Source organism: Callospermophilus lateralis, chromosome 3 (assembly GCF_048772815.1).
Source record: "Callospermophilus lateralis isolate mCalLat2 chromosome 3, mCalLat2.hap1, whole genome shotgun sequence".
Lineage (NCBI taxonomy): Eukaryota > Metazoa > Chordata > Mammalia > Rodentia > Sciuridae > Callospermophilus > Callospermophilus lateralis.
In genome coordinates, this window is record NC_135307.1 from 77,260,116 (window position 1) to 77,286,807 (window position 26,692).

Here is a 26,692-nt window from a genome sequence, read left to right on the forward strand (position 1 = left end):
TGGACTGGTAAAAGTGACTGTTCTACTGTCTGAAGTTTATGTGTAAGAAAGAAGAGATGCTCTCATATCCCCCTTTCCTTTAAAATAATAACAGTGGCTAATATTTGAGTCTTACTAGGTTTTGGTACTTACTACTCTCAGTATTTTAAAAATATTACTTAACCTTCACAACCCTATGAGGTAGGCACAATAAGCTCCATTTTGCAAATGGTGAAATTATATTGCAGAGACGTAATCTGCTCAAGGTAAGTTAGCATGGGTCTAAGGAAAAGGACTCTGGAGTCAAAGTTGTGAACTATACAATGCCTCCCTCTCTGATATACTCACTGTATTCCTATAGCCTCGGTTTTACAAAACCTGAAAAATCTACAACTTGTTTAGAAGGAAGGTGCCTCTCACCAGAACTGTTTAGCCTAATGTGTAATGTTCTTAGCAAGTAATCATATCACTTTTCTACTTTGGGCAAAAGAATTTCCTGCTACTGCTAAGTATTTATGTTCCTTCTATTCTGACTTGTTATTGCTATCTGTTCTGCTGTTAAATGTTTCATTCTCTCCAGAATACATTTTTTTTTTTTTTTACAATTAATTAGATACTCAGCCTCAACACTCAACAATAAACTTTCTCTTTCACAGAATCCCTTAGAAAGTGAGAAAGGGTATGAGGGGGCTTCTGATAGTGAAAGAGTCAAAAGTGAGGCCATAAAGGAGTGTAAGCTTATATTATCCCTAGATACACTACATCATCTTAAAGCAGCCCAAATGATCAAAACGACAGTCTTAGATAGAAGCTGAGGAAGGAGCACAAAATTCTAAGGCATTATTATTATTAGGCATTTTTATGCTCAGAGACTGAGTCTAGAAAACAAATTGTAGAATAAAAATTATTAAATATGATAATGACAAATGGCAGCTATAATTCAATTGTGAAAAGAGCCAAGTTTGAAATATCCAACTACATCTTATTCTAGAAAGCAGATGATACTCATACCCAAATAAATTTTGGTTACGTTTAACCTAGTGTGTATAGCTTTTTAATGGCATCCAAATCTCAGAGTTCAGACACTATATTATAGCTCAGAACTAATTAATAAAGAATTTTAATAAAAGTTCTCAAATTCCAGATTGATTTATTGGTGTCAGGCCTTTAGAATTAAAGGTGTTTGGATATCATTAAAATTATATATTATAAATTAAACAACTGGCCCCCAAAAGCAGTGATTTGGTAGCTACCAACTAGCCAAATAGAGTATAATTTGATCTGAAATTCAGGTTCCTAGACTTCTAGTTCAGGACTATTGATAACTATCTTAAAAATAACCTTTTAACATAGCTAAAATTGTAAGATTACAAGGACACTTCCTTTTTTCTTTTTGGTACTGGGGAATTGAATGCAGGGGAGCTCTACCACTGAGCTGTATCTCCAGTCCTTTTTTAAATTTTGAGATAGGATCTCACTAAGTTGCTTAGAATCTTGCTAAATTGCTGAGACTGGTCTTGAAATTGTGATCCTCCGGACTCAGCTTCCTGAATCACTGGGATTACAGGCATGCACCATCACACCCAGTATAAGGACACTTACTTTTCAAAAGTTTCTCTTTATTTTAAACAAATTAGATGAAGAGTTTCATGCTGCTAAGTTAGAATCTTATTTTAGGGGGAAATGTAAATAAGAAAATGTTTCTTCTAAATTCTTTTACTATGAATTTACTTAACTATTTAAGTCATTATGCATTGATCACATATAGAACAGTGCTAGGTGACTGGCATGCAAAACTTCCTTCAAAATAAATATATAATACTGGTTGACTTCAAGAAATCTATAATATAACAGGAGAAAGCATATATTAGTGGTACTGGCATGACAAATGGTGTTTTCTTATATTTTGTCAGAACACGATATTTTTTCCACAAGGTGTAGATTACGTAGGCATTCATTTTAATTAACATGAGTATTAAATATAGTTAAGTTGTATCAAGGTCATAAAGACAATTATTTACTTGTTTTATTCCTTTAAAGGAGACAATATAGCAGCAGAGGAAAGAGGAGGAAAAATTCAAAATAAGTAGTCCATGGGTTGCGTATGACCCACAAAAATGTTTAGTTTGTCTTATCCAGTATTACTGTACAGTGTTGGAACAATAGTTGAAATCCGTCATTAAAACCCAGATTTCTCATTTTAAGAAATATAAATTTCTGAATTCTCAATTCTCTTGAATAATCAGATAATTAGGCAATGTTGTCCTGCAGCTGAAACTGAATTAATGTGGCTTTCCTCTTTAGACATGTGATCCGCTTCAGTTCCCACAACTTCCTTCTCAGATAGTAGCATTTAGCCCCTCTAGGCATTTGAGTTTGGGACTTCTGTTTAAAAAAGAAGAGTAGAAAAATTTCTGCTGTGAAGTTATATATTCAGAGATTCCTCTCCTTTAAAATATTTGGGATACATTGAACAAAAACTTCATTCAATAAATATTTATGTACAGCTAATACATGTCAGTTATTAAATTAGGTACTGGGGATATAGCAAAAATAGACTTAGTTTCTATTATGGTCTAATAAGTTCACACGAATATAATAGAGCAACTGTGCAAATAACATAAAGAAGAAAAGCATAAAACTCTGTCAGTCTGTAATTTGGCTAGTTGGGTTAAGGCATCCCTGAAGAACTGTCACCCAGGAATTGAGGGGGTTAACTAAGCACTAGAGGAGGAAAGGACACTCTTAAGTACCAAGAAAAAAATGGGCAAGTACAAAAGACTAAAAAAACATTTAATATGGCTGAAGTAACGAGCAACAAGAAACACAGTGTGAGTCTGGAACCATGAACAGCCTTATAGTATGTATAAAACTACTTTATCATAAAGAGTAAATAGAGCCAATGGAGGAATCTAGGCATAGGGCTTTTAAAAGCGATAACTCTGGCAACAGTGTAGAAAATAGATCTGTGGTGGCGGGGCGGTCAGAGAACACAGACCCAACAGTTGAAAGGGACTATACAATAGATGGCAGTAGCTTGAATCAGCTGTTGTGATGTGGAATGGACTGAAGGTGTTAGGATTTGGGGATGGAGTGAATGTGAGGTATGAGGGAGAGGGCAGTATCAAATGACTCATAGTTTTCTGAAACATATAAATAAGTGGAGAGCAATGCCAGTCATTGAAATGGTGAAGCAGGTTTTGGTAGAGATAAATGTGGCGTAGGAAGGAAGGGGAAAAGATCGTGAGTTCACTTTGGGACATATTGAATCCATGTGCTTCAGATATCTTTGGAGAGGATTTCAAATAGACATAGAATCTAGAAAGCCAGAGCTCAGAGGAGCACTCTGGGTTAGAATCACAGATAAGTGTGTGAGTCATTGACTTTTAAGTATTTTGCCATGAATGTGGACTCAATCACTTGGGAAAAAGAGGGGGTGGATCTAGGCTAAAGTCTTTAGAAATGTCAACCTTTCATGGCACAGCATAGGCAGATGAGCTTGAAGAGAAGTTAGCATGATAGTAGGAAAATCAGGAGAGCATACTATGTAAGGGAAAAATAAGGAGAAAGAGGAGTCATTTGCTGCTGAGAAATTAGAGAACTGAAAAACACCTAATAAACTTGTTAACATGAAGATTATTGTGAGCCACAGATTACTTTGCACAGTGAAAGGCAAAGGCATATTAGAATGTCAGGAGAAGTGAGAAAACTGTGATGTGTGCATGGTCACCTCTGAAGAAGTTTGATTACAAAGAACACTATGAAGTAGCTTCTGGTTTTGTCAAGTCTCTTTATTATATATTTTCTATTTAAGCTCCTCTCCTGCTTCATTTAGGTTTATCTTATTGTTTTCTAACATAATAATTGTATTTATAACCAGTCACTTAAGTTGTTAAACGATTGTCTAACATAAAGATTCAAGGTTTTCAATTTATTTCTGCATGCCAACTTAGCTGTTTCATTTGTTTTGATATGTAACATTTTATCATATTCTATTTTCTAAATTCTATTGCAATTTGTTCATCTGTGTGTTCATAAGTGTTTTAAAATTTTCTGAACGAACTTTCACAAACTATTTTTGTTACTGAATTCTAACTTAATGTCTTAGGGGTGAATGTTTTATGAATAGTCTACAGAATTCCAATTCTTTGAAATTTAGTAATAGCTAATGACCAACATTATATGCCAAGTATCCTTCTAAAGATTTTATATAAATTAATCCTAATATTATGAATCAGGTATTATTATTATTCTCATTCTTATAAACAGCGTAATAGGCACAAAGTTGTTAAATAATTTACCCAACTAGCTTTACCAAGTTAAGCAGAACTGATAAATGATAGTACTACATTTTTTACATTTGTTTTCACTTTAGTTTTTGTTCCTGGAGTAAACAGCTATACTTTTTTTGCGGTGGGTGGGAATTAATTTCATTGAAGAATACTATTTTTTTGACAAAACTTCATTTTCCTCACTAAATTTCCTTGGCATCTTTGAAAAAACTCAATTATCCATATAGTTCTCTCAATATATACATGTCTAATTCTGGATCCTCCATTCTGCTCCATTGATCTATATGTCTATCTTTCCCTCAATATTACACCGTTTTGATCACCTTAGCTTATAACCAATCTTGAAATTCGGGTATTATATTTTACAAAACTGTTTCAACTGTTCTAAGTCCTTTGTATTTCCACATTTTTAGAGATTTTAATAGATTGCAGGTACAAGTCTAATTGGAGAAGTGACATCTTAAAAATAAGACATCTTCCAGTGTACATTTTCCCATGTACATAGGCCTTCAATTTCTCTCAATAATGTCAGAGTTTTCATTAAAGAGATCAGATCTTACACATCTTTTATTACATTATTTCTAAGTATTTTAATTTTTGGCATTTGTAAGTGGAATTTTTATATTTTCTAATTGTATTGGTAACCAGTCATATCCCATAAGCTTCTTCAATTCACTTGTTAGTTCTTATAGATTAAGATTTTTGCCCTTAGCAGTTATCACCTACAAATGGAGACACTTTTTTTTTCCCTCTAATTTTTAAGCCCCCTTCCCCGCTCCCCCAACCTTATTGCAATGGCTATGAGAGCAAGCCCTGTGCTGAAACACTTTATTCTTGTCCTAGTAACCTTTTAATCCTCCATCAAGTATAACATTAGGTGTAGGGTTTTTTGGTTTGTTTTTGGGGTGTGTGTTGATGCTCTTTATTAGATTTCCCTCATTTGTGAAGTTAATTTTAAAAAAAGTATGACTGAATTTTTCCTAAAATTTTTCCCACATCTATTGAGATGATTTTCTCCCTTCCATGGCAAATCTGGTTTATACACAATTGATTTAATGTTAAGCCAACAATGCACTATTGGAATGAAATATATTTGGTTGTAATATTCTTTTAATGATTATTGATTAAATTTGCAAAGGACTTTTATACATATTCATGAGAAATATGTTTATCATAGTGTCTTTTTGTGATAATTCAGTTCTTATAATAATCCTATGGGGATAGGCATTGTTATCCACAGTTTCAGAGACAAAGAGGAATTCAAAACTTGCCTGGGTCTCACAGCTGTTAAGTCATTGAGATGCACCAAGTAGTTCTCATTGTTTCTAACTTTTTTGAGTGTTGCTTTAATATTCTAGTATGGGGTCAATTTCTAAAAATGTTCTAATGTTAATAAAAAAAAGTATAGCCTCTTGTAAGACAATTGTTCTATAAATGGCCATTTTATACTTCCTTGTTAATTTTGTCTGATTGATATATGTCAAAAGTTCCAATAAAACATTACATTTGATTTCTCTTTGAAGTTCTATTAATTTTTGCTTTCTTTTGGTTAACAGGGTATGATACCATTTTACTATGCTTTTTACTCTTTCTTAGGTGCTTGTATTAGGATTGTCTCTTGTATATAGCATACAGCTGAATTTGCTTTAAAATGAATATTTTCATTATATTGGAGTATTAAGTTCATGAAGTTAGAAATTTTTGTGGTGCTGGGGACTGAACCCCTTACCCATGCTAGGGAAGCACTCTACCAATGAGTCACACTCTGAACCAAAGAATATTTTCTTTTGTTTTTTTAATATTTTTTTTATAGTAGACGAACACCATACCTTTATTTTATTTTTATGTGGTGCTGAGGATCGAATCCAGTGCCTCACATGTTTTAGGCAAGTGCTCTACCTACTGAGCTACAACTCCAGTCCAAGATTATTTTCTTTTAAACTTTTTTATCATATTTGCTCTTAATGTTTTTTGTTTTGGTTACCTTCTTATAAATTTTATCATCCTACTATCTCTAATTTTCAACTCTCTGTAGTTTGAAAGTTATACTTTTTCATTTGAAAAGCATATGCAATGATATTGGCCAAATTATATTATTGTATTGTGTGTACAAATATATAACAAATACCATTAGGTACAATTATAACGCACCAATAAAAATATAGAAGAGCATATTTGACCTGAAGTTTAATCAATGTGTCAACAATCCTCCAAGCAACACTAGGAACTTAAAATGCTTTGACCCCAGTACTCCAGCATCCTAGTTTATATGCTATTTTATATGATTTTGGTTCTCTTATTTTTATATCTAGAAATTGTCTCATACATTTATGGTGTATAGATTTATTTATACCATTTTTCTTCTTGTATTTTAAAACTTTCTTGGGCTGGGGATGTGGCTCAAGTGGTAGCGCGCTCGCCTGGCATGCGTGCGGCCTAGGTTCGATCCTCAGCACCACATACAAAGATATTATGTCTGCCAAAAACTAAAAAAAAAAAAAAAAATAATTAAAAAATTCTCTCTCCCCCCCTCCTTTAAAAAAAAAAAAAAGCTTTCTGACACATACTCTTTAGGATTTCTTTGGAGAGGGTTAAGTTAAACGATTTTTATCTCCATGTATTTTATCCCTATGATTGATAGTTTCATTGCAGGTAGAATTTTAGGTACCAACATGTACATTTCATTCTTTTGTTAGTGGTGTCTGCTTACTTTAAAAATATATGGTTGGTGGTGTCTTAAATTTTTATTCTAATTGTTTATTTATCCTGCTTTGGATTTTTTTTAAATGTGAAATTTGGGTTAACTCTCAGTCATTGATCCCTTTGAATAATTTCTCTAAAATTTCAATTAGACATGTTAGACTTACTCTTAACCACTTGTTCATACTCTAGACTCAGTGCTTTTTTTTTTTCCCCTTAAGATCTTCTAGTTCACTAATTTTTTTTAATTACCTTTAATTTGTTTAGCAATACATTTCAGTTCTATCTGGGCATGGTGGCACTCGGGAGTAATCCCAGCAGTTTGGGAGACTGGGGCAGGAGGATCAAAGCCATACTCAGGAACTTAGTGAGGCCCCAAGCATCTCAGATCCAGTCTTAAATAAAATACAAAAAAAGGACTGGGGATGTGGCTCAGTGATTAAATGCCCCCGAGTTCAATTCCCAGAAGATTTCCAAATGTATAAATTGAGATTTTTTTGGTACTGGGTATTGAACCCAGGGTCTCTTAACTACTGAGTCATATCCCCAACCCTTTTTTTTTTTTTTTTGGAGATAGGGTCTTGCTAAGTGGCTTAGGGCTTTTGCTCATTTACTGAGGTTGGCCTTGAACTTGCGATCTTCCTGCCTTAGCCTCCCAAGTGGCTGGGATTACAGGTGTGTGCTAGTTTTATATCTTAATGTTTTATTAATTCATTTAAGTGAATATTTTATACTATATGTTGACTATTCTTTATCTAAATTGCTTGCGACAAGATAAATTTCAAATTGTTTGGTTTAAGAATGTTGACATATAATAATGTATCTTGGGAATGGAATCCAGGTCCAAACACAAAATTCAATTATGTTTCATGTATACCTTATACACATGACCTGAGGATAATTTTATATAAATTGTTGTACCTGGGTTTTGAGCGAAACCCATCACATTAGGTCACACTTGGAATTTTCCACTTGTGGTGTCACAATGGTATTCAAAAATTTTAAGATTTTGGAGCATTTTCAATTCGATTTTTTTACTAGGAATGCTCAACCTGTATGCATTTGATAATTCTGATATCTGTCATCTTTGTAGGTAAGATTACCCAGTGTGATTTTTTGGGCTCATTTTCCTTGGAATTTTATCTGTCAGGATTGTGGGTTTAAAGTACAATCCTCCACAGATGATTTACATTTGTTCCTTCTAGGTGCTTGAGATTATTACCAGGCAAGGACAACTTCGCATTTTCAGGTTGGGCCTACCTACCCACCCCTAAAATCACAGAACTGATGTGAACTCTGGCTTTAAACTTACTCAATAAGTAGCTTCTTATACATTCTCAGGGAAGATTTTTCTTTCCCCAATTTGTTACCCTTTTCACCCAGATTCAAGGCAGAGACAGGCCCAAATCCCACTATCAAACTCTGAAGATCTGCTTATTTTCCTAGTTCATCAATTGAAGGTGTATACTGTAAGGATTCTGGACTTATGCTAAGGGGAAGAGGTCTCACATTAGACCTCACCACCAGGTATAGGCCTCCAATGTCACTTGCCTATACACCCAGCACATGAAATGAAAATTTGGGCTGTGGGCTAATAGGAAGCAGTTGATAACCACTGCAACCCTAAGACAAACATCTGTGTGGTATTTTGTCATTCTGTACTTTTTTTGTGTGTGTGGTGGTTTTTGGCTCTGAGGAATTTCTTTACTTACCCAGCTCAATCATGCATTAGAAAAGATAAATACCCTCTGCAGCACTGTTAAGCATTTATCTGAATCTGGCCAGACAGATGGCTCTGGCTTCTATTTCTTTAAAATGGGAGATAAGGGTCATATGCTGAGGACCACAGTGGGGAATAAAAGGTTTTCTAAACAATGGAAAAGGCCTGAAACAGTGTGAAAATGGGAAAGTTGAAGCAGCACTAAATAATAAAGAATTAATGATACCCAGGAAAGTTCATGGTATAGAAAGATTTACTTGACAAGACTTTACAGCATCAGAACTATACGGTAGTCTCACATCTGGTACATGTTAGCCATATGACCCTGGACAAATCATATCCCTTTTTTGTTTCATAGGAGTTAGATGAAGATAAATCTATAAAATGTTTTAAAAATATTAAATGCATAAAACATAAGGCATTATGATGTTTTCTGCAAAAGATATGTATCGGAAACTCTGGTCTCAGAAAAACAGGATTAAGTTAGTGGAAAAAATGCATCTTAGTAGATTCTGATAAAAGTTTATAATCACAGTTACAAATAAAAGTCAAATACTGAACCTGGCCGCTATTTCCAGAGAATAGTACTACTCTGAGATTTAGCCTTTCTGTTTAGAATCTGTTGAAACCAAATTAGCTAAACTCTAATGATTATATGCCATTTTTCATGTTATGAAAATACTTTTTGCTTAACAAAACTCTAAAAAAGTAGTTTCACTAGTGAGATTTTACCCACGGTAATAAAAAAAAAAAAAAAAAACAACAACTCTTTAATCAAACCAAGATAATCTAAGAGACTCTTAGCATTAATAATATGGAATCTTCGAGACAGAAAATATAAAGATTCCTGACAGTCCATAATTCACCTCAAATATTCATTAAAATATAATTAAATCCACACACATTTGATGACTAAATATTTTCTAGGTTTTGAAATTTTTAGATCATCATTCAATAATATATTCACTGTTGTTCTAGTTGCTGTAAAGTAAAAATATAAAATAACTTCTTATCCTCAAGGAATTTTCATTTTAGGTAGTGAAAATATTTCTTTTATGGGAAATCACCAAACATGATAAAACTAACATACCTGTAAGTTGACTTTCTTGTTATTTAAAGGGTCATCAATATTTGGAAGAGCTTATCCATTGGAAGGAACAATAACATCATCAATGAATATAAGAGTTAAGATTTTAAATTTAATTTGCCTAGGTGTTTAGCCATTATGACTAAGTCACTGTATTTTATCCTGACTAAGCAACTGGCAGTCATAATACAAAATTGCAAGAAAAAATGTCAATATGAGCCTCAAAGATGAACTCATTGATTGTGGCTTGCATTTCAATGCTCCAAAGATAGTGTACTCTCATTTTAAGTCCTTTTACATGTCTTAATGGTGGATAGCATCAGTTTTATCAGATAATCTGCTTTAGATACAGAAGAGTTTTTCTAGTGAAATTACAGGAGTGTAAACCCTTGTCTGGTTACATTCATGTTCTACTGATATTGCCAGAAAAAGTTCAATGTGGTTTTAGATTAGTGTACTTTTTTTTTTTTCTTTCCTTCCAACAGTCTGTTTCCAGGAGGTTAAGTTGAAAAGCCTAATTGTTTCAGAAAGGGCCACTTCTTATCTCAATTCTATCCAAATATAGTCACCAAGAGAAAGAGTGGTTTAGGCAGTTCTATTCAAAAACATGAGTTTTGGAAGACCCACCAAAATGTGTTCAAAGTAGTAATAGTTGCTTTACCGTTTTTTTGCTGATCCATAGTTTTTATACCTAAATCCTTAAAGTTAAAATATTTTTAGTTAGTGAGAAAAGTATAACAAATGCTTTAAATAGAGTCAAAAGTAAAATAGAGTTGCTTTTAATATGACAAATGGGTAAACAAAAGACTTTGAGTTAAAAATAACCAAGTATCAGTTTCATATTGGCCAACAGACTTTCTCTACCACTTTGCTATAATATGAAAAACTCACTGCAAAGAAACTTCATTAATTCAGAGTGATCAATGGGAAGTACATTTCCAGTTACGTGGAACTGATTTTAAAAACTGGATTAAAATAATCTTTAAAATTCAAGTTCCTCTGGATTTTCTCTAAAGGGAAAAATGTTTCTGATTAAAATGTCTCTTTTTAAATAGGATTTCCAAAATGTTGAAAATATACTTAAGTACTGTTACATGTTCTAAAATTGTTTGATTAAAAAAAATAGACAACTCACATTGTTATTAGGAGATACCACAAAAGAAAAAACTTTAGCTCAGTTTCTTTCCAAATTATGTTTTCTAGGTCAATAGTGTTTTATTGCTGTCTCAAAAAAGTACATAACACCAATGAGATTATTGTTTACTAGGAAGATTTCTAGACCTTAAATTCTTCCTTACTAGCTTGGAATATTAATCAAATGTCTGAAAACCTGATCTAGATACTTTGTGTATTTTATGCTGTAAAACCATACATTTTAGAATTCTGAGCTTAAATATTGATGCTTTTTCTAGTGTGATGTTAGATGCTTTATCTTGGAGTGAGGAGCTAGCTGGTAGAGAGTACAAGGAATCTTCTAGGGCACTAGAGATGCTTTATATTCCGGGTGGTGGTAACATGGGTGTATAAATGTGTGAAATTTAACTGTACATTTAAAATATGCATTTTATGGTATATATCTCAAGTATAGAGTGCTTAGTCATTAATGAAATGCCAACTATTTTACAATGAACCATGAATATGACTTTGTAAGTCAAAATGTATGGGGGAAAACAAGTTATCTGGATGCTCACAGCATGTGAACTGCTAGTCACTTTCAGGTAAATTAATTGTATCTGATGCTACATAAGGCTTACAGTGATGAGAAGTCACTAACAGCCTATCAGAAACTCAAATTTCTATCAAGTGTTAAAACAGCTTGAACAACTAGAAGATTAGAACATCCTCAAATAAGTGACATGATTATAGCTTGATTAATGATTACTCATTGTTTTTATTTCTGCTTCTTGCTGTTTGGGTTTTTGTCATTATATTGCTTGGATTGCCAAAAAATTGAGATGAAAAGAATTAAAGTTAAATTACTTTTGTTACCTAACTGTTGTTTTTAGTGTGCTAAATAGCTGAAGTTATGTGCGTGATTTTAAAAGTATGTATTGTTTATTATTAAGGGAGAAAAGAGTTGATTTATGAAGGAAATGTAAACACCTAATCTGCCTCAAATGTTTTTCGTTTTTTGCTTTTGCTAGGAATTATGTTAATTCTCATCACCTCCAAAAGCCTTTGAGAGGATTAGCTGCATAGACCAATATTGTTCTATATTAGTCAGTATTAAGCATATGATGTCACCTTGTTCCTCCCCTCCTCAAGCTTTTCTTTGGAGGGAAGGGGGAGCATTTTGGGGCAGTTCCCAAAATACTGTGGCTTAAATACCACTAGCTGACACACATGATTGACAACCTTAAACTCCCAAACCTGTTTGAAATGGGTCAAATACTCAAGCGCTGCAGAACAATGCAATTCAACCAGCAATTCCCCATAAAAGAGAAAGGGGGTGTGATTAGGTTCCAGCAATTAAGCAAGTTATTGCAAAAACAGTTTGGTGGCTTGTTTCTGCAATAGGCACAAGTTAAGGAGTATTTTGTTTTTTAATTTGCTCCAAAAAAAAGCTATGCTGTAAGAGGTAGGATAAATTACCAAAGCATGAAGCACCTGGAGCAAACATTAAGGGCTTTATGGAGGTCTTTAGACTGACCTGCAGCATTGGTTATTGATGGTTAACCCTGCTGGGAACGATCGATCAGAATTTGTGTGAGCCTTATTGAGCCACAGGAAAGGAGATGCAGGAGGGAATATAAGCTTCTAATAAAAGAAACGCAGCAACAATAGCAGAGGAACAGCTCTGCCTGGTGACGTAATGGCTGGCAGAGGTCCAGCTTCAGCAGAGCTGCTGCTACCTCAGCATCCAACCTCCTTCAACACAGTCCAGCTTCAGCGGAGCTACCAGAGCTGCTACTTCTGACGTTGCTACTTTGTTGCTGCCACCAACCCCTTACCTTACGGGGCCCGAGCACTGAACAAAAGGGGTTGTCCTGCTGTTTTTAAGTTGACAGAACACACATTCTCTTACTCACACTCTGCCAAGCCCTTCAGTAACCGAATCAACCAGATGCTTAAGTTTAGGGCGAAAACACTGGCGCACACTCCAGGGGTGCCTCAGTTTACCCAGACTGGTCTCGAGTCCGCCTCTCACTGTTCCCCCGCCCCCCAGCCGCCGGCCCTCGGCGGGAGTTGATGGGGCGGCTCCGCTCACCGCCTGGGCTCCCGCAAGTCGGTCCTCCCGCCTTACCTCCGCCAGGTAGAGGTTGAGGAGACAGAGCGTGGAGAACTGGAGACAGGAGGGGAAGCAGTAGAGCAGCCAGTGGGGGAAGAAGTGCAGGTGAGCGGGCGGCCGGAGCAGGGGCAGCGAACCGCTGAGCGAGAAGGCGGCGGAGAAGAGGGTGGTCCTGAGCGCTGCCCACAGGAGACAGAGGAAGAGGCAGAGGCTCTGGTAACTCAGCCGCCGCTCGCGATACAGGAGCAGCCGCCACAGCTGCAGGTAGGCAAAGGCGAAGAGCGCGGCGTAGAGCAGGGCGTGCAGGACGCTCAGCGCCAGCTGCACGGAGCCCGGCACCGCGGCGCCAGAGGCAGCAGCGACGGCGCCTCCGCCTCCGCCGCCCGCGCCGGGCGTCGAGGGTTCGCGGCCGGCAGTGGGGGCGACGGCGGCCGCCGGACCCGGCACTGACACCCTCATGAGGCGGGTGGGGGACAGGCGAGGGAGCGCGGGAAGGAAGGGGCCGGACTCCGGGCCGCCGTCGATGGGGAGAAGGCTTGCCCTCTTACCCCCCACCCACCCCAGCCTCCAACCCCAGGAAGCGCCGTGACAGGACCCGGAGCCCCGCGCAGAGCAGCCGCGGCTCCCCCCTACCCCGCCTTCTCTTCTCCGCCCCCCCTCCCCCCGGGGGTCTCGGCTCCTCCTGCTGCGGCTCGGCTCCGTAGCTGCAAAAAACAACTCTCGGCTGGAGACAATCAGCTGAGAAACCCGAGCATTTGAGGCGCTCGCTCCGCACCGTGGGCTAGCACCGATTGGCCCAGGCAGGCACGCCCCCCAAGCGCCGCGCTCGAAAGGCCACGGGCCTTAGAACCCGTCACTCCGAGGTCTTGAGATCCGATTGGGCGTCCAGTTTCCCCGATTTCTGCCCCCGCTCCACTCCCTACCCATACTGCTGATTGGCCCAGCAACTGCATCGCCGGCTCGCGCCGGCGGGAGGACTCGGTTGTCGTCTGTCACCTGGGGTGGCTCTCGCTCCGCCCTCTGCGCCTGCCATTGGCTGGGGAGTCCTTTACGTAAGAAGCACGAGGAGAAGGAGGAGCCTCGGGTGATGTTTTTTGCTCCGGTGACCGATTCCACGGAGAGGGTGGCGGCCACAGGCGGGGAGGGTGCGGGCCGTGAGTCCTCACAGGTAGGCGTAGCTGTGGCCGGCCTCCTGGAAAGCCGGCGGCTGCCCCGCCTTCTGCCTCCAACTTGGTCTCAGAAGGCAGGAACCCTCGTCCGTGGGTTTGGTCCGGGTCCATCCCCGCAGGTTTTGCATTATATACATGTATACAGGTCTCAGGCAGGTAGGTGGCAGCGCGGGTCCTTCAGATATGGTTCTACTTTTTTTTTTTTTTTTTTTCCTGTCTGCAGAAATGGGTATTCAAACCCGGCGGCTTTCCTCTAGCAGGGGCTGCACCGCTAAACTCTGAGTTAGCACTACTGCTTCTGGGACACGGAGGGGCCTCACCCGGACCTTTCTGAAGGGCATTTTATTTTTTTATTTTTTTGTTGTGTGAGCTGTAGGAAACCGGGATGTGTGGGTGGGATGATGTGACGGGTGAACTGACACTCTTGAGTTAAAAGACCCCCTTCCTTTGGAAACGTCCTTTAATAACGAATGGTGGTAGGATCAGAGGAATGTCGAAGCGATCTGTGAGTAGGAGAAGGTTGTTCTTTGAAAGAAAATTTGGGAAGATGCCCCGGGTATAAATTTGCGGGGGTGGGGGTGGGGGCAGAATCAAAACTAATGATTGTCTAGAAGGGAAGGAGGATAGCCTGCTTCTTAAATCCTACTTGTGTTGAAGCCTTATTCCTGAATATAGGAGATGGTGGCGCTATTCCTAGGACTGAGAAAGCTACAAAATAAATGTTATGTTACTGCTTATGTATAAACGAGAAATAGTTATTCCAACATATTCCACACATAATATTTATTGATTTTTTCGTGTGTTTGGAAATAAAGGGAACAAAGTGGTGAGAGATTAAGAGGAAATAATTTATGTTTTTGGAATGAACAGCCCATCACACATTCAGTAACCTTGTAAAAGGTACTGTTACCTTTACTGAAGCAATCAAAACAGTCTTTCCTCACTATTCTTTGTCCTATGCTTTGCCCAGGAAGAGCGTTGCTCTCTTTTTGCCCAAGTAAGTGGTCCACAGAGAGGGACTTTAAAGTCTGTTTTGTACTCCAGATTCTGGGCTAGTAGTTCACCAGGCACTAGGTACTGCTGCCGTGTGGGTTCTTTCTAGGTATAATGACAAAATGATGGATGAGTGTGCCTGATACTATTATGTAGACATTCTCAGATGAAAATTCAGTGGAGCATGTTGACCAGTGTAGGGTACAGTAGGGTACAACTTAATGAAAGAAGTTAACAGGCCTGATCCAACATCAATACTTTGAAGAAGGAACCTATATTATTTGGAATTTAAGAGAATCAGCAGAATTGATTCTTACAGAATGTGGTTAGGGTAGCCTTAAAACAGGTGATAGAATGCTCATGACAGGAGTGAGATAATTGATTGCAGTTATGTACTTAAGCACAAAATCAGTTATGTCATTTTAAGCATTTGTCAAAATCAAGATTACCATTTGTTCTTCAGCATGCCCTATTTGTGCATCTTCCATGATCAATGAAGTATGAATTTAAGTTCAGGAGGAGTTTTTTAATTTCCTTTTTCTCCTCTATTCTCTGCTCAAAATGATGATTAAAAAAACATCCAGTTTGTACTCACATGAATTTGCTTGTGAAACTCTTTTTCTCCTTGTATGAGAGTAAGTATGGACACATTTTTCCTTTCTTTCTCCCTTTTTTGGGTGAAGAATGTGGGGGTAAAAATACAGGATTTTCTTTTTACCTGCGTAGAAGGACTCTGGCAAAATGTCAACTGCTTTTATTGCTTTCATTGGGTCCTTGGGTTTATTAAATAATAAACTGTTGAGATTTAATCAACATTTTATTAGAGGCTGGTGCAGTGAGTAGGTTCTGTTCTTCAGTAGCAGCATTAAACTGTAAGTGAGCTATTTTTTGACAGAATGTTTTTATAGGAATTTTGTAAGCATTATATGCCCCATTTGTTGCAAAATATGGAATGTGTCTTTTCCCAGAGAATAGTGCACACAGATCTTGATATAATTTATTTAATAGTTATAGTTGCTAACTACCTTTTTTTCTTGACAGGGTAAGCAATTGATTTTATGGTTAATCACAATGGAACTTTAGTCCTATAAAGGGGAAACTCATCAAGGATCCCCTAGAAAAGCTTACTGCCAGGTATTCTAAAATTTAAGTGTATTCAAGTGCACAAAGGTTGAATATTGTACTACTGAGAGGGCAGATTACTCTTTAAAAGCAGAACTATATATTACTGTATACCAGACCCAGTACCACAATGGGACTGATTTAGCTAAAGGAGGACTACCAGCTGTTCTACTGGCCTTAGGAGCACATAGAGGCAGATTTGCATCTGCCTCCCCACAGGAAGGCAGGGTTTATGACTTTCACTTGAAGTACTTCCTGTTTTAAGCTCTGTGGTGACTTTATTATTCTATTGCTGAACCAAAGAAACAAACAACGCCCCCCCCCCAAACAGCAAAACCCCCCAAACAACAACAAAAACCCCTCATGTTGTCATTTGCTTATTTTTTGTGTGTGCAAGCTTTAGCTCTTTTTGTACTGTAGCCTCACTGACCCATTCTTATAGTGCTTGTTATAGTCTTAGTTTCAAGTCAGTCATTCTTTCCATCTTTTAGATCACCTTCGCATGCATACTTATTTAGAGTTTAGGGGTAAGACTAAAGTTATATCTTTTTTATGACCTCTGATTACTGCTTATAGGATTATTATACTGAAAAACTAAAGACCCTTCCAGGCTGAAAGTTTGGAGGTGTATGTGTGTTGTGTTGTCAAGCGTTCTGTAACAAACATACTTGTGACTTCTTTATTTTGCCTTTGGCACCTGTTGTGGTAATAGTTTCATGTTGAAGAAGTTTCTTTACTTTTAGAATCTTCCTATAGTGGAAATGGGTCAACTTCCTGTGAATTCTTTGAAATTTAGAATGGGTGTTTTGCATTCAAGTCACTTTTCTCTTACTTGTTATTTAGACCAGGTATAAAAATAGTCAGGTTATATTGCGATAACACCTCCAGAACTTTAGGGATTTAAGTAAACTTTGTTTTACGTTCACGATGACTCAGCTGGGAGTTTTGCTCCATTTTGTTTTATTTCTGGGACTTGAGTTGACAGAGAAGGCCTCATTTTGAGTATTACCAATCATCATAGCAGAGGGAAAACATATCATGCTTGACACATGTATATTGACTCTTAGAATTTTCCAGAAGCTATATGTCATTTTTTGCATTTCATTGATTAAATTAAGTCATGGCTGTACCTAACTCAGGGAGGTATAAGTTAAAATGTATAGAGAACTGGAAACATTTGGACAGTCCGATGTTCCGTCTACACATCTTTTACATCCTATACGCAGTTGATTTCTTCCCAGTGGAGATAAACCAAAAATCCTATCTGGTCACGTGTCACAATTAAAGTCCAAGATTTCTAAGTAATGCCCAATAGTGATAATTTCTTTATCTGGTCTAGACATGAGTTATCTGTCTCCTAATCCATATGTTGAATGCATAGGGTAATGTAGGGACAGATAAGTTCTCATATGGAGAGGGGAAGAATGGAAAACATATACTAGACTGTAGATTGTAGTAATTTGTAGATGTTTCCAGGGATCTTGACTTCTTCCCTACATTCTATGGGCATTTTTTTTTTAAATTGAGTGTAGTTTGAATTTTTGGCAAACAATAAAAATAAGATGTAGGACAAGTAAATATTAAAACCAGTTTGAAATTTATTATTAGTCAACAGATACAAAATTACTCTGTGAAATTTCTAGAAAAGCTTCTAAACACACTGGATTTCTGTATTTATCTCATTATTGTAGATCATTAACAAATAGTTCTTATTCTGCACATGCCCTAGAGCATAGTTCTTCATGGTCTTTGGCTTTGCCCTATGAGAGGTCCTGCCATTTTTATTATCCTTGGCCACATCTGAGATTGGCTTTGGACAATATGGCTCTTTCTGTGGTTGAGCAATTTGTTCAGCATGCTTTGATGACCATAGAAGGGTGGGGGCTCAAGATTATTTTTGGTTGTGAATATCCGGTATCTTGAATGGGGCTTCTCCAATTATCTTTTAATACCTTGTTAAATATGACCAACAGTGACCACCACATAGTATTTATTTTCTGTCTTTCAGCCTCTTAGTGCAGTAAATGAATTCATTAGCCACAGAAACCAAGGTGTATGTTAATTGTAAGTTCATTAAATACACATCACCTCCAAATTATTTTAGCAATGGTTTTATCAAATATTTTGTCATATGGATAACTTGATGTGAGCACCAGTATTGGATAAATGTTTCCTTGAGTAGGTCCAGAATAGTTTGTGTTCACTTGGACCCCGAGCCAGTGTTTTGGGATTCGTTTTGGGATTCTTTTTGTGAAGGCAACATCTTGCTTCTGGTTTGCACACCAATGATGATAGATTAGCATGTGCTGCAACAACTCCTTCTCAAATCTCCATGGCTTAAAGCAATAGGTTTATTTCTTCCCTTTGTCACATGCTCATTACACATAATCTAGGAGTTCTCTGTGTTAAGCTGAAACTGACAGAACAGCTACCATTTAATCATTTCTAGTGACCATGACAGAGGGAAATAAAAACTGTTGTTCAGTGAATTCTCCTAAAACTGTTGCCTAAAGGAGAAATGACTTCTCCTTGTATTTTTTTGATCACATGATGACTGTTACTAGCTTCACCTGAAATGGAGGGAAGAGCTCCCTTATACATGGGAACTGGAATTGTATTAATGATCTACCATATCAAAGAAAAAAAGTCACATTTCTTTAAAGGTACTCATTACTTTTTTTTTTTTTTTTTTTTTTTTTTTTTTTAGGTTCTTGTTTTGTTTTGTTTTTGTTTTTTTCAGTGCTGGGGAAGGAATGTAGGACCTCACACGTGCTAGGCAAGTGCTAACCCTTGAGCTGAATCCCCTGTCCGAAGGTTCTTTAATTTTTGAGGCATTAACTATTGTTTTCGATTTCCTTTTCTAATTACTAAAGGAAAAACCTCATGAATAGCTTCTCTAACCAGGGGAATGGCACATGCCTATAATCCCAGCAAATGGGAAACTGAAGCAAGAGGATCCCAGGTTCAAGTCAGCCTCAGCCAATTATTGAGACCCTAAGCAATTTAGTGAGATCCTATTTCAAAATAGAAAATAAAAAAGGGCTAGGGATGTGGCTCAGTGGTAAAGCACCTCTGGATTCAATTCCCTGACAAGAGAAAAAACAAAAACAAAAACAACAACCAAATATATTCTGTATCTTTGTCTTTATTCTGTTCTTGCTGGGATTCTCTTTCCCCATGCACATTTCCTTCTCTTTAGAGATCTTTTAAAGAGAAGAGCATGTTTCTGGGAAAGTGCATTTTATTTTTTATGCATTCGATAATGCTCACTCTTCTGTGGCCTGAGAGGGTAGATTGGATTAATATGAGTAGAAGGTATGGGGGATTTGATTACACATGGTTGATAACTTTTTAAGACAAAATGAAAGTGAACACTATTTAAAGAGATGGTACTCTAAGGCTTCAAAAGTTCCCTTGGTATCTACGCATGCCCCCAGTTACTTCTTGTTTAGAGATAGTTACCTTTAACTGGTCATTGTTTTGACATTGACTTTCCTTTTTCCAATAAATATGGTTTTGATCTTGTGAAAGATAGATTCAGTGCTCTTTCATCCCTTTATCTCACCCTGTGTGCTCCCTTTCTGTCTCCTACCTTCTCACTCTTATTGTTATGGTTTTGGTTAAAGCTGATCCATGCTATATTCTCTGCTTTAAGTCATTTTTAAAATAATCAAATTTATTTAAAAATCGAAACAAATTGCAGAAATTACTACTGAATTCTTATGTCTAAAATTAGGTAAGAATAATCACTAATGTCTATAATGGACCAAGTGCACAGTACTTTCACATGTATAATCTCCAATTCAGTGTTAAAATGTCCAATTTAGTGTTAAAACAATGAATTATAATCTCAAGGACAGGAAAAATGATATTGAATCTTTCAGTTGTGATCTTACCTATTGTTTTACAGATTATAGTTATTTCATATAGTAATGAATGTTAAATAGTTATTCCCTTAGCAGTAGGAATGTATTTCCCTCCAGAATGTAAAGAAAATAGTGAATGACCTATTTTAAAACATCCCCATTAATATAAAGTGGCTTTAAAATAGGGTGGTTTAAAATGACAATAATGCATGATCAATTTTAATGTCAGGATACCTCTTAATTATGTCATGAAAATTACATTTTTATATGCCTCTCACAGTTATTATTCATCATTTTACTTTTGAGTTTTTGAACACTTGACTTATTACTAAAAAATTACTAGCAGATTTTTTCACTGTTATAAACTAGCTCTAGGAAGTAACCCATTAATTATTATCTTCTTTTTTTTAGGAATACTTGTACACTATGAAGAATATATGTACTTACTGATAATATTGAATGACTGTATTCAGTTTATTAGGGGTTTTCCATGTTTTTATCATTTTATTCTTTATTGAAAAAATTGCCTGTATGCTTATGAATATATAGAAATAATTTTTGCTATTTTTCCATTGCCTATTTTGAAATAGTATTCTTGCATTTGAAAGATATAAGTCCTATTTGAAATAAAAAAGAATTAAAACAAATTTCTCACCTATACTTGTGAATATTCTTTACCTTCTATAAGTAGGGTATTTTTATATTGTAGTACTTTTCCTAAACAATTTTCTTTTAAACATAGGTAATATAGATCACAAGAGAAGAACTTCCTGAAGTTGTTCAAGAAAAATTTGAAAATAGCAATATAGAAGACAAAGAGAATTGACAGCAGATATAGAGGGCAGCATGGAAGTAAGTACACCAGGGAAGAAGATGAGAGGAGGATATCTAGGTCAAGTCTGAGTTTAGAAAATAGAATTGAATTAAAATATGAGTTGAAAATACTTCAGATTCAAAGCAGTATAAAGAAATCGAAGTCTTGAACATTAAAAAATATGTATCTTTAGAAATAATGTACTCTTAGTAGATATATTCTAGGGGATTTAAAGTAAATAAATGGGCTGGGGTTGTAGCTCAGTGGTGGAGTGCTTGCCTAGTATGCATGAGGCACTGGGTTATATCCTCAGCTCCACATTAAGAAAAAAAAGACACAATATCTTTATTTTGTTTATCTACATCTAAAAAAATTAAAAAGAAAAGAAAGTAAACATAGTAGATATATTTTGCATGTATCATTCCCATCTTAACAGGATTTAGTAACTATTTGAATGTTTATTGTAAGTTAAGTGTGGATAGGCAGAATAAAAATGTCCAATTTAAAAATGGGTCTGTTTCCCCAGCCTCTTGTATTGCTGGGTTTACTGGGCCTGGCTAATTTTAGAACCTTTAAAGGTGACAATTAGCCTAATATACTCAATAAAATATCTGTGAAACTCGGATTACCAAATTGAGAATTTTTCAGATATCTTTGGTTTCTTTTGCAGTTATCAAAAATCAATAGCATTATTAAATTAGTACCATTTTATGTGCATGCATGTATATACACATCATTCTCCCTCAAAATTTTTACTAGAAAGAAATAGTAAAATTCTATCAAAATCAAAATAATGTAAGAAATAACTTATAGATTTCACTTTATTTAACAAATTCATTTAACAACTTTGTTGAATACCTATTCTGTGCTAGGTATTGTCCTAGGTAATAGAATACAGCAGAGAACAAAACAGACAGATTCTCCTGCTCATATGCAACTGCAGCTGATGATGTCTTCTGACTTCAGTATATTTAGAGTTGGGATCTCTTTTATCATGATGTGCATTTTTCATAAATCAACTGAAGATTCTGTGCCAGAACTGAGTCCTCAGAAATATTTCAGCACATTGCAACCAGGAAAAGCCTCTCTAGCTTATTTTTGTCAAGCTGGTAAATATTTTTAAAATTCTAATATTCTTTTGATGTTTATATTACTGTTTAGTCAGTATTTGCGTAAGTGAGAATTTCCTGTCAAGATTAACCATGTATGCTACAAAGCTGTCACTACAATTTACCTGCCTTGGTAAATCTGAACTCTGCTACCTGGCCTGTAGTGTTACACTGGTCAAGTCTCTTAGCTTCCTTCTGTTTCTTTTGTTGTCTATTATGAGGAAATAATAATTGCTTTCTAGGTGTGTTGTGAGGATTAAATAAGTGTACTCATGTTTACTTCATAACAACTATTGTTTTAAGGATTAGTTTATGATGTTACACCTGAATTTTATTTAGTCATTTCTTAAAGTATATTTTCTCATAGTTTAGCATGTAAATATTTTTAAAAAATTAAAAGCTAAAATGTAGTATTAGTAATGCTTTAGAACTCAGCTCTAGCTGTATCATTAGTTATACTGAATTAACCAATATAACTATTGAACAAAACTAATAATTGTAAAGGTCTCATGTAATATTTCATTCCTTAAAAATATTATTCTATTCTTGGAATTAGTAAATGAAGTGAATCCCCTTTTCCTTTAGCTCCCTTTTTATAATTGTAACTTGGCATTTTAAAATTATTTTGAAAAGTTTGTATATGTGTGTATGTGTGTTGTGTATATGGCATTAAGATTGGAAGAAAAATGCTTAATGTTAGGTTCAAATTAAATGTTTATTATATATTTTTAAGTAGGACTTTTTGAAGTTTATAAAGTTGAGTATATCATGATAAAAATATTAGAAAAAACATTAGAAATAATAATAATGAGGTATGTGTTAGAAGCTAGTTGGACAAATAATATATTTCTTCTGTGTTGGCAGATTTTGGCTTTTATTTTAAAAGTTTATCCTTTTACAAAGGCAACCTATAAATATTCATAAAACATTTCTCATTTTAGATTCACCAAGTACCTCTGTACTTCTTGAAGAACTGAATGAGGCTGCTAAACCTCTCCAGGACTATGGGATTTCAGTTGCAAAGGTAGAAAGATATTTATTTTCATAAAATACTAGTGACAGACATTTTACAACTGTATGGTTTAAGACTGAATATCTAAAGATACTTTCTTTTTCCAAACAGGAAAAACATTTTTTTTTCTTTTTTTGTATAAGAATAAAGAGAATCAGAGAAAGATAGTTTCATATTATTGTACCATATACAATACAGAGGAAAGACTTTTAAAAATTCTTTAGCCTAGAATTTAGTTTTATTTCATAAGTCATTCCATTAAAGTGAAGTGTCATTTTCAAACCTATAGAAGTTTTTGTTCTGTTTTATTTTGCCTGACAAATATCTCAACTATTATTAAATTTCTATTAGTGCAAACTGGGGTAACAGAATTAAGGTAACTGAAGAATTTTTTATTTTCTAAGTGTTTATAATTGTTTTTGTTGTACTTTCCCACATTTTTTAGAACAAAGTTTAACAACTCAAATATGTTTTTTAACTTTTTCTCAGAAAATATTCAAATTTGCTACAAACTATGATAGGGAATTTCCACAAGCATCTTGGATTAGATTGCTACATACTCCTTTCACTTAATTTAAATTTATAGTTTGTATATGAAAAAACTGAATGAAAAATAACATAATGATATTAAATTCTTTTAGAATATTGTCTACCTGACTATTCTTAAAAAAATGCACTCTAAATGCATGCATTTATTCTTTCTTAGTTCATTAGTCCTCATCTCAGAGATGGTTGTTACCTTAGTTTCTGCAGCTAGACTTCCTAAGGCAGGAAAGCATAAAAAAGGTTAACTAACTTTGCAATATATACCTTTAAAAAGTCCATATTTTTTTGGTGTCAGTTTTGTACATACAGAGGTCTCAGTTAACTTTGAACAACTGAATCCATTCTAGAATAATAGCAACTCTCACTTCCCAGGAGGTTTGATTAAAAATTTTCAACTGAAATTTCAAAATAAAATAGTAGGTTAATATGAAACTTAAAAGGAATAATGATGCTGTTTATGTAATAACTAGCAGACAGTACTTAGTACTGTGTATCTAGCAACTGGAGTAGAATAATTAAAGTTTGTCCCCACATTGTTAGATTTATTAACTAACATTACTTAAATTCTTTTTATGGTCAAGAATGCTGAACTATCTGGAAAGGAGATAGTGGTGAATGAGACAGGCCCATATTGAGTACCTAGTTCAGTCCTTAGCACCTAGTAAATAGTAACTAATATTTGTGGAGTTGAAATGAACTTATTGTCTTCATTCTTCTTTTGGATGGTAAGATAACTAAGACCTAATACTTTTCTTTAGAGAGTAATATCCTAAATTGTGGGGGATAAAACACATTTACAAATCATTTTAATAACTAAGAATCAGATCATTGCAATAAGAGATATAAAGAAAGTGCCTTGGAAGTTTAAAGGAAAGAAAACCTGTATCTGATTGTTGAGATGGAAAGTTGCAAATGATATTGGGAAAATGTCATGAAAAGTAACATTTGAGAACTTCTTCAAATTAAGATTGCCAGAGGTAGAGGTTGATGAGGAAACTGCTGAAGTATACTTTTACTGAATATTCCAGGTACAACAAAGATCTGACAAGCTGGATACAAAAACCAAATCCAACTGAATGCCATTTAGAAATGTGTCTAAAATAAAGACTTCAGAAATCTTCAAAGTAAATGAAGAAAGCAAAGTATCATTTGTGCAGATGATAACCAAGAGAAATCTGGCGTGGTTATGTTACTACATCAAAGTCTATTTTAAAACAGAAAAGCATTCAGTCACCTTTGACTTTTCTTTCATAACCAGTCCATCTACTACTACTAGATTGTACTGTCAGAACTTTTCAAGTCTGACCACTTCCTGTACCTTCACCTTTACCTTTCCTTGTCATCACTTTTCATCTGGGAAACCACAGTAGTCTTTTAATTATTGGCCTTTCTCCTTTAACTGTTGTTCCAATACAAACTCTTCTCCATATTTAAGCAGGTGTATTAGAACACATTGCTACCCTGCCCAGAAAGGCTTTACATTAGTTGTGATAAAATTGAACCTTCTGAGTACTGTAGAAATTAACTTTGCCTCTGATTTCATTTTCTATCCCTCTGCCTTGGTGTAACACATACAAATCATCTGTTACTTAAGCCTACTAGAGGTGCTGTTACCACAGGGATTTTGCAGTTACTTTCCCCTCTTAGAATTCCTCTTGAACATCCTTATATTCATATGAATTGCTTCAGTTCTTTGAGCAAATATCATTTTCTCAGAGAAGCCTTCTTTGATTACCTATCTAAAAAGACTTTTTCTATACTATCCCTTTCCTATTTGTTAAAGTGCCTGACACATATTAATTAGGTTTTTAAATTGTCTCTACTTTTGGAACGTAAATTCTAAAGATAAAGATTTTTTATTTGGGATTTAACTGTGTCACCAGTTTCTAGAACAGTAACTAATATGGTTCAAGTATGTGTTGAAAAAATGAATGAATGGACAAACCTATTGTTATAATGTCAAACCATCCCTACACTCTGGACTTAAATTCACTTTTTGGTTATGGCTATACTCTTTTAATTGTTTTTTTTATTTGCAATAACAGGAGACAGGGTCCCCAGAGACAGGGCCTTGCTAAATTTTGTTCATGTTGTGATCCTCCCATCTCAGCTTCCCTAATAGCTGAGATTATAGGCATGTGCTTCTGTGCCAAGCTTCTTTTTTGGCTGCAGGGCAGGGGCGGGAGTGGTTTACGGGGGATTGAACTCAGGGGCACTTGACCACTGAGTCACATCCCCAGACATATTTTGTATTTTATTTGGGGACAGGGTCTCACTGAGTTGCTCAGCACTTCGCTTTTGCAGAGGTTGGCTTTGAACTTGATCCTCCTGCCTCAGCCTCCTGAGCTGCTAGGATTACAGGCATGCGCCTGCCACGCTTGGTTCCTGGCTTCTTTTTAATTCTAATTCTCTATGCCTGACCTCTTGGTGTCAGTTCCCCTTTTCAAGTTTTTTAAATAAATGTCACTTCCCCAGTTATCATTCTGTTTTCTCAAATTATTAAAATTAAATTGAGCAACAAAAACTTCATCTTAAAGCAAACAAAAACCTTACCAAATCCAAAACAAGTGTTCTCTTAGCCTTAGTTTTGCTTTGTAGCCACCAATGTGCCCTATTTAGAAAGCCCTCATTCTCTTTATCTTTCCTTTCCCCCACTGTTTTTACACTCAGTCTTCTCTCTACTTTTACTTATTTGTGAAAAGTCTCTTGAGTTTCTTCTGCCCTTTTTCACTTTATTTCAGGTCCCAGTCATTCTTCTCCTATAGTAATATACCTACCTTCTTATCTTTGTGCTCTTTCACCTTCCATTTTATCTTCAAGTTGCTGCCAGGGTTATGTTTCTGCATTAAATCCAGATTATAAGCTACCCAGGGCTGCTGTGGCTGCTCTAACATCAGGGACTCGGCTTCATTTTTTTCTGTTGCATTGTCCTTAGTTAAGTGACTTCTTCTTTAAAGATGCCTAGTGGTCCATGATTGCCTTTGGCATTCTGTCTGTCTTGTCTCCTTTTCGTAAGAAGTGGTAAAGAACAAGAATATCACTCAATCCTTCCCC

At 35.9% G+C, this 26,692-nt stretch overlaps 2 protein-coding genes across 5 annotated transcripts in view; one reads left to right on the forward strand and one right to left on the reverse strand.

The window, feature by feature from the left end:
- Positions 1-13,466, reverse strand: part of Gpr137c (G protein-coupled receptor 137C) — a 45,548-nt gene extending 32,082 nt beyond the window's left edge. Inside the window, exon 1 of the mRNA XM_076848379.1 lies at positions 13,023-13,466. Within this exon, the coding sequence (XP_076704494.1) occupies positions 13,023-13,466 (444 nt within the window). The remainder of the gene's footprint in view (positions 1-13,022) is intronic.
- A 660-nt stretch (positions 13,467-14,126) lies between these two features.
- Positions 14,127-26,692, forward strand: part of Txndc16 (thioredoxin domain containing 16) — a 95,286-nt gene continuing 82,720 nt past the window's right edge. For 3 of the 4 annotated variants that reach the window (XR_013090761.2, XM_077109155.1, XM_076850494.2), the window contains exons 1-4: positions 14,127-14,332; positions 20,900-21,009; positions 21,844-22,080; positions 23,022-23,104. Coding sequence is in view for 3 of the 4 variants with exons in the window: in XM_077109155.1 (XP_076965270.1) it covers positions 21,903-22,080; positions 23,022-23,104 (261 nt within the window). In the remaining variant the exon portion in view is untranslated. Of the gene's footprint in view, positions 14,333-16,262; positions 16,304-20,899; positions 21,010-21,843; positions 22,081-23,021; positions 23,105-26,692 lie in introns of those variants that run through there. The other variant, XM_076850495.2, reaches the window with a different exon arrangement.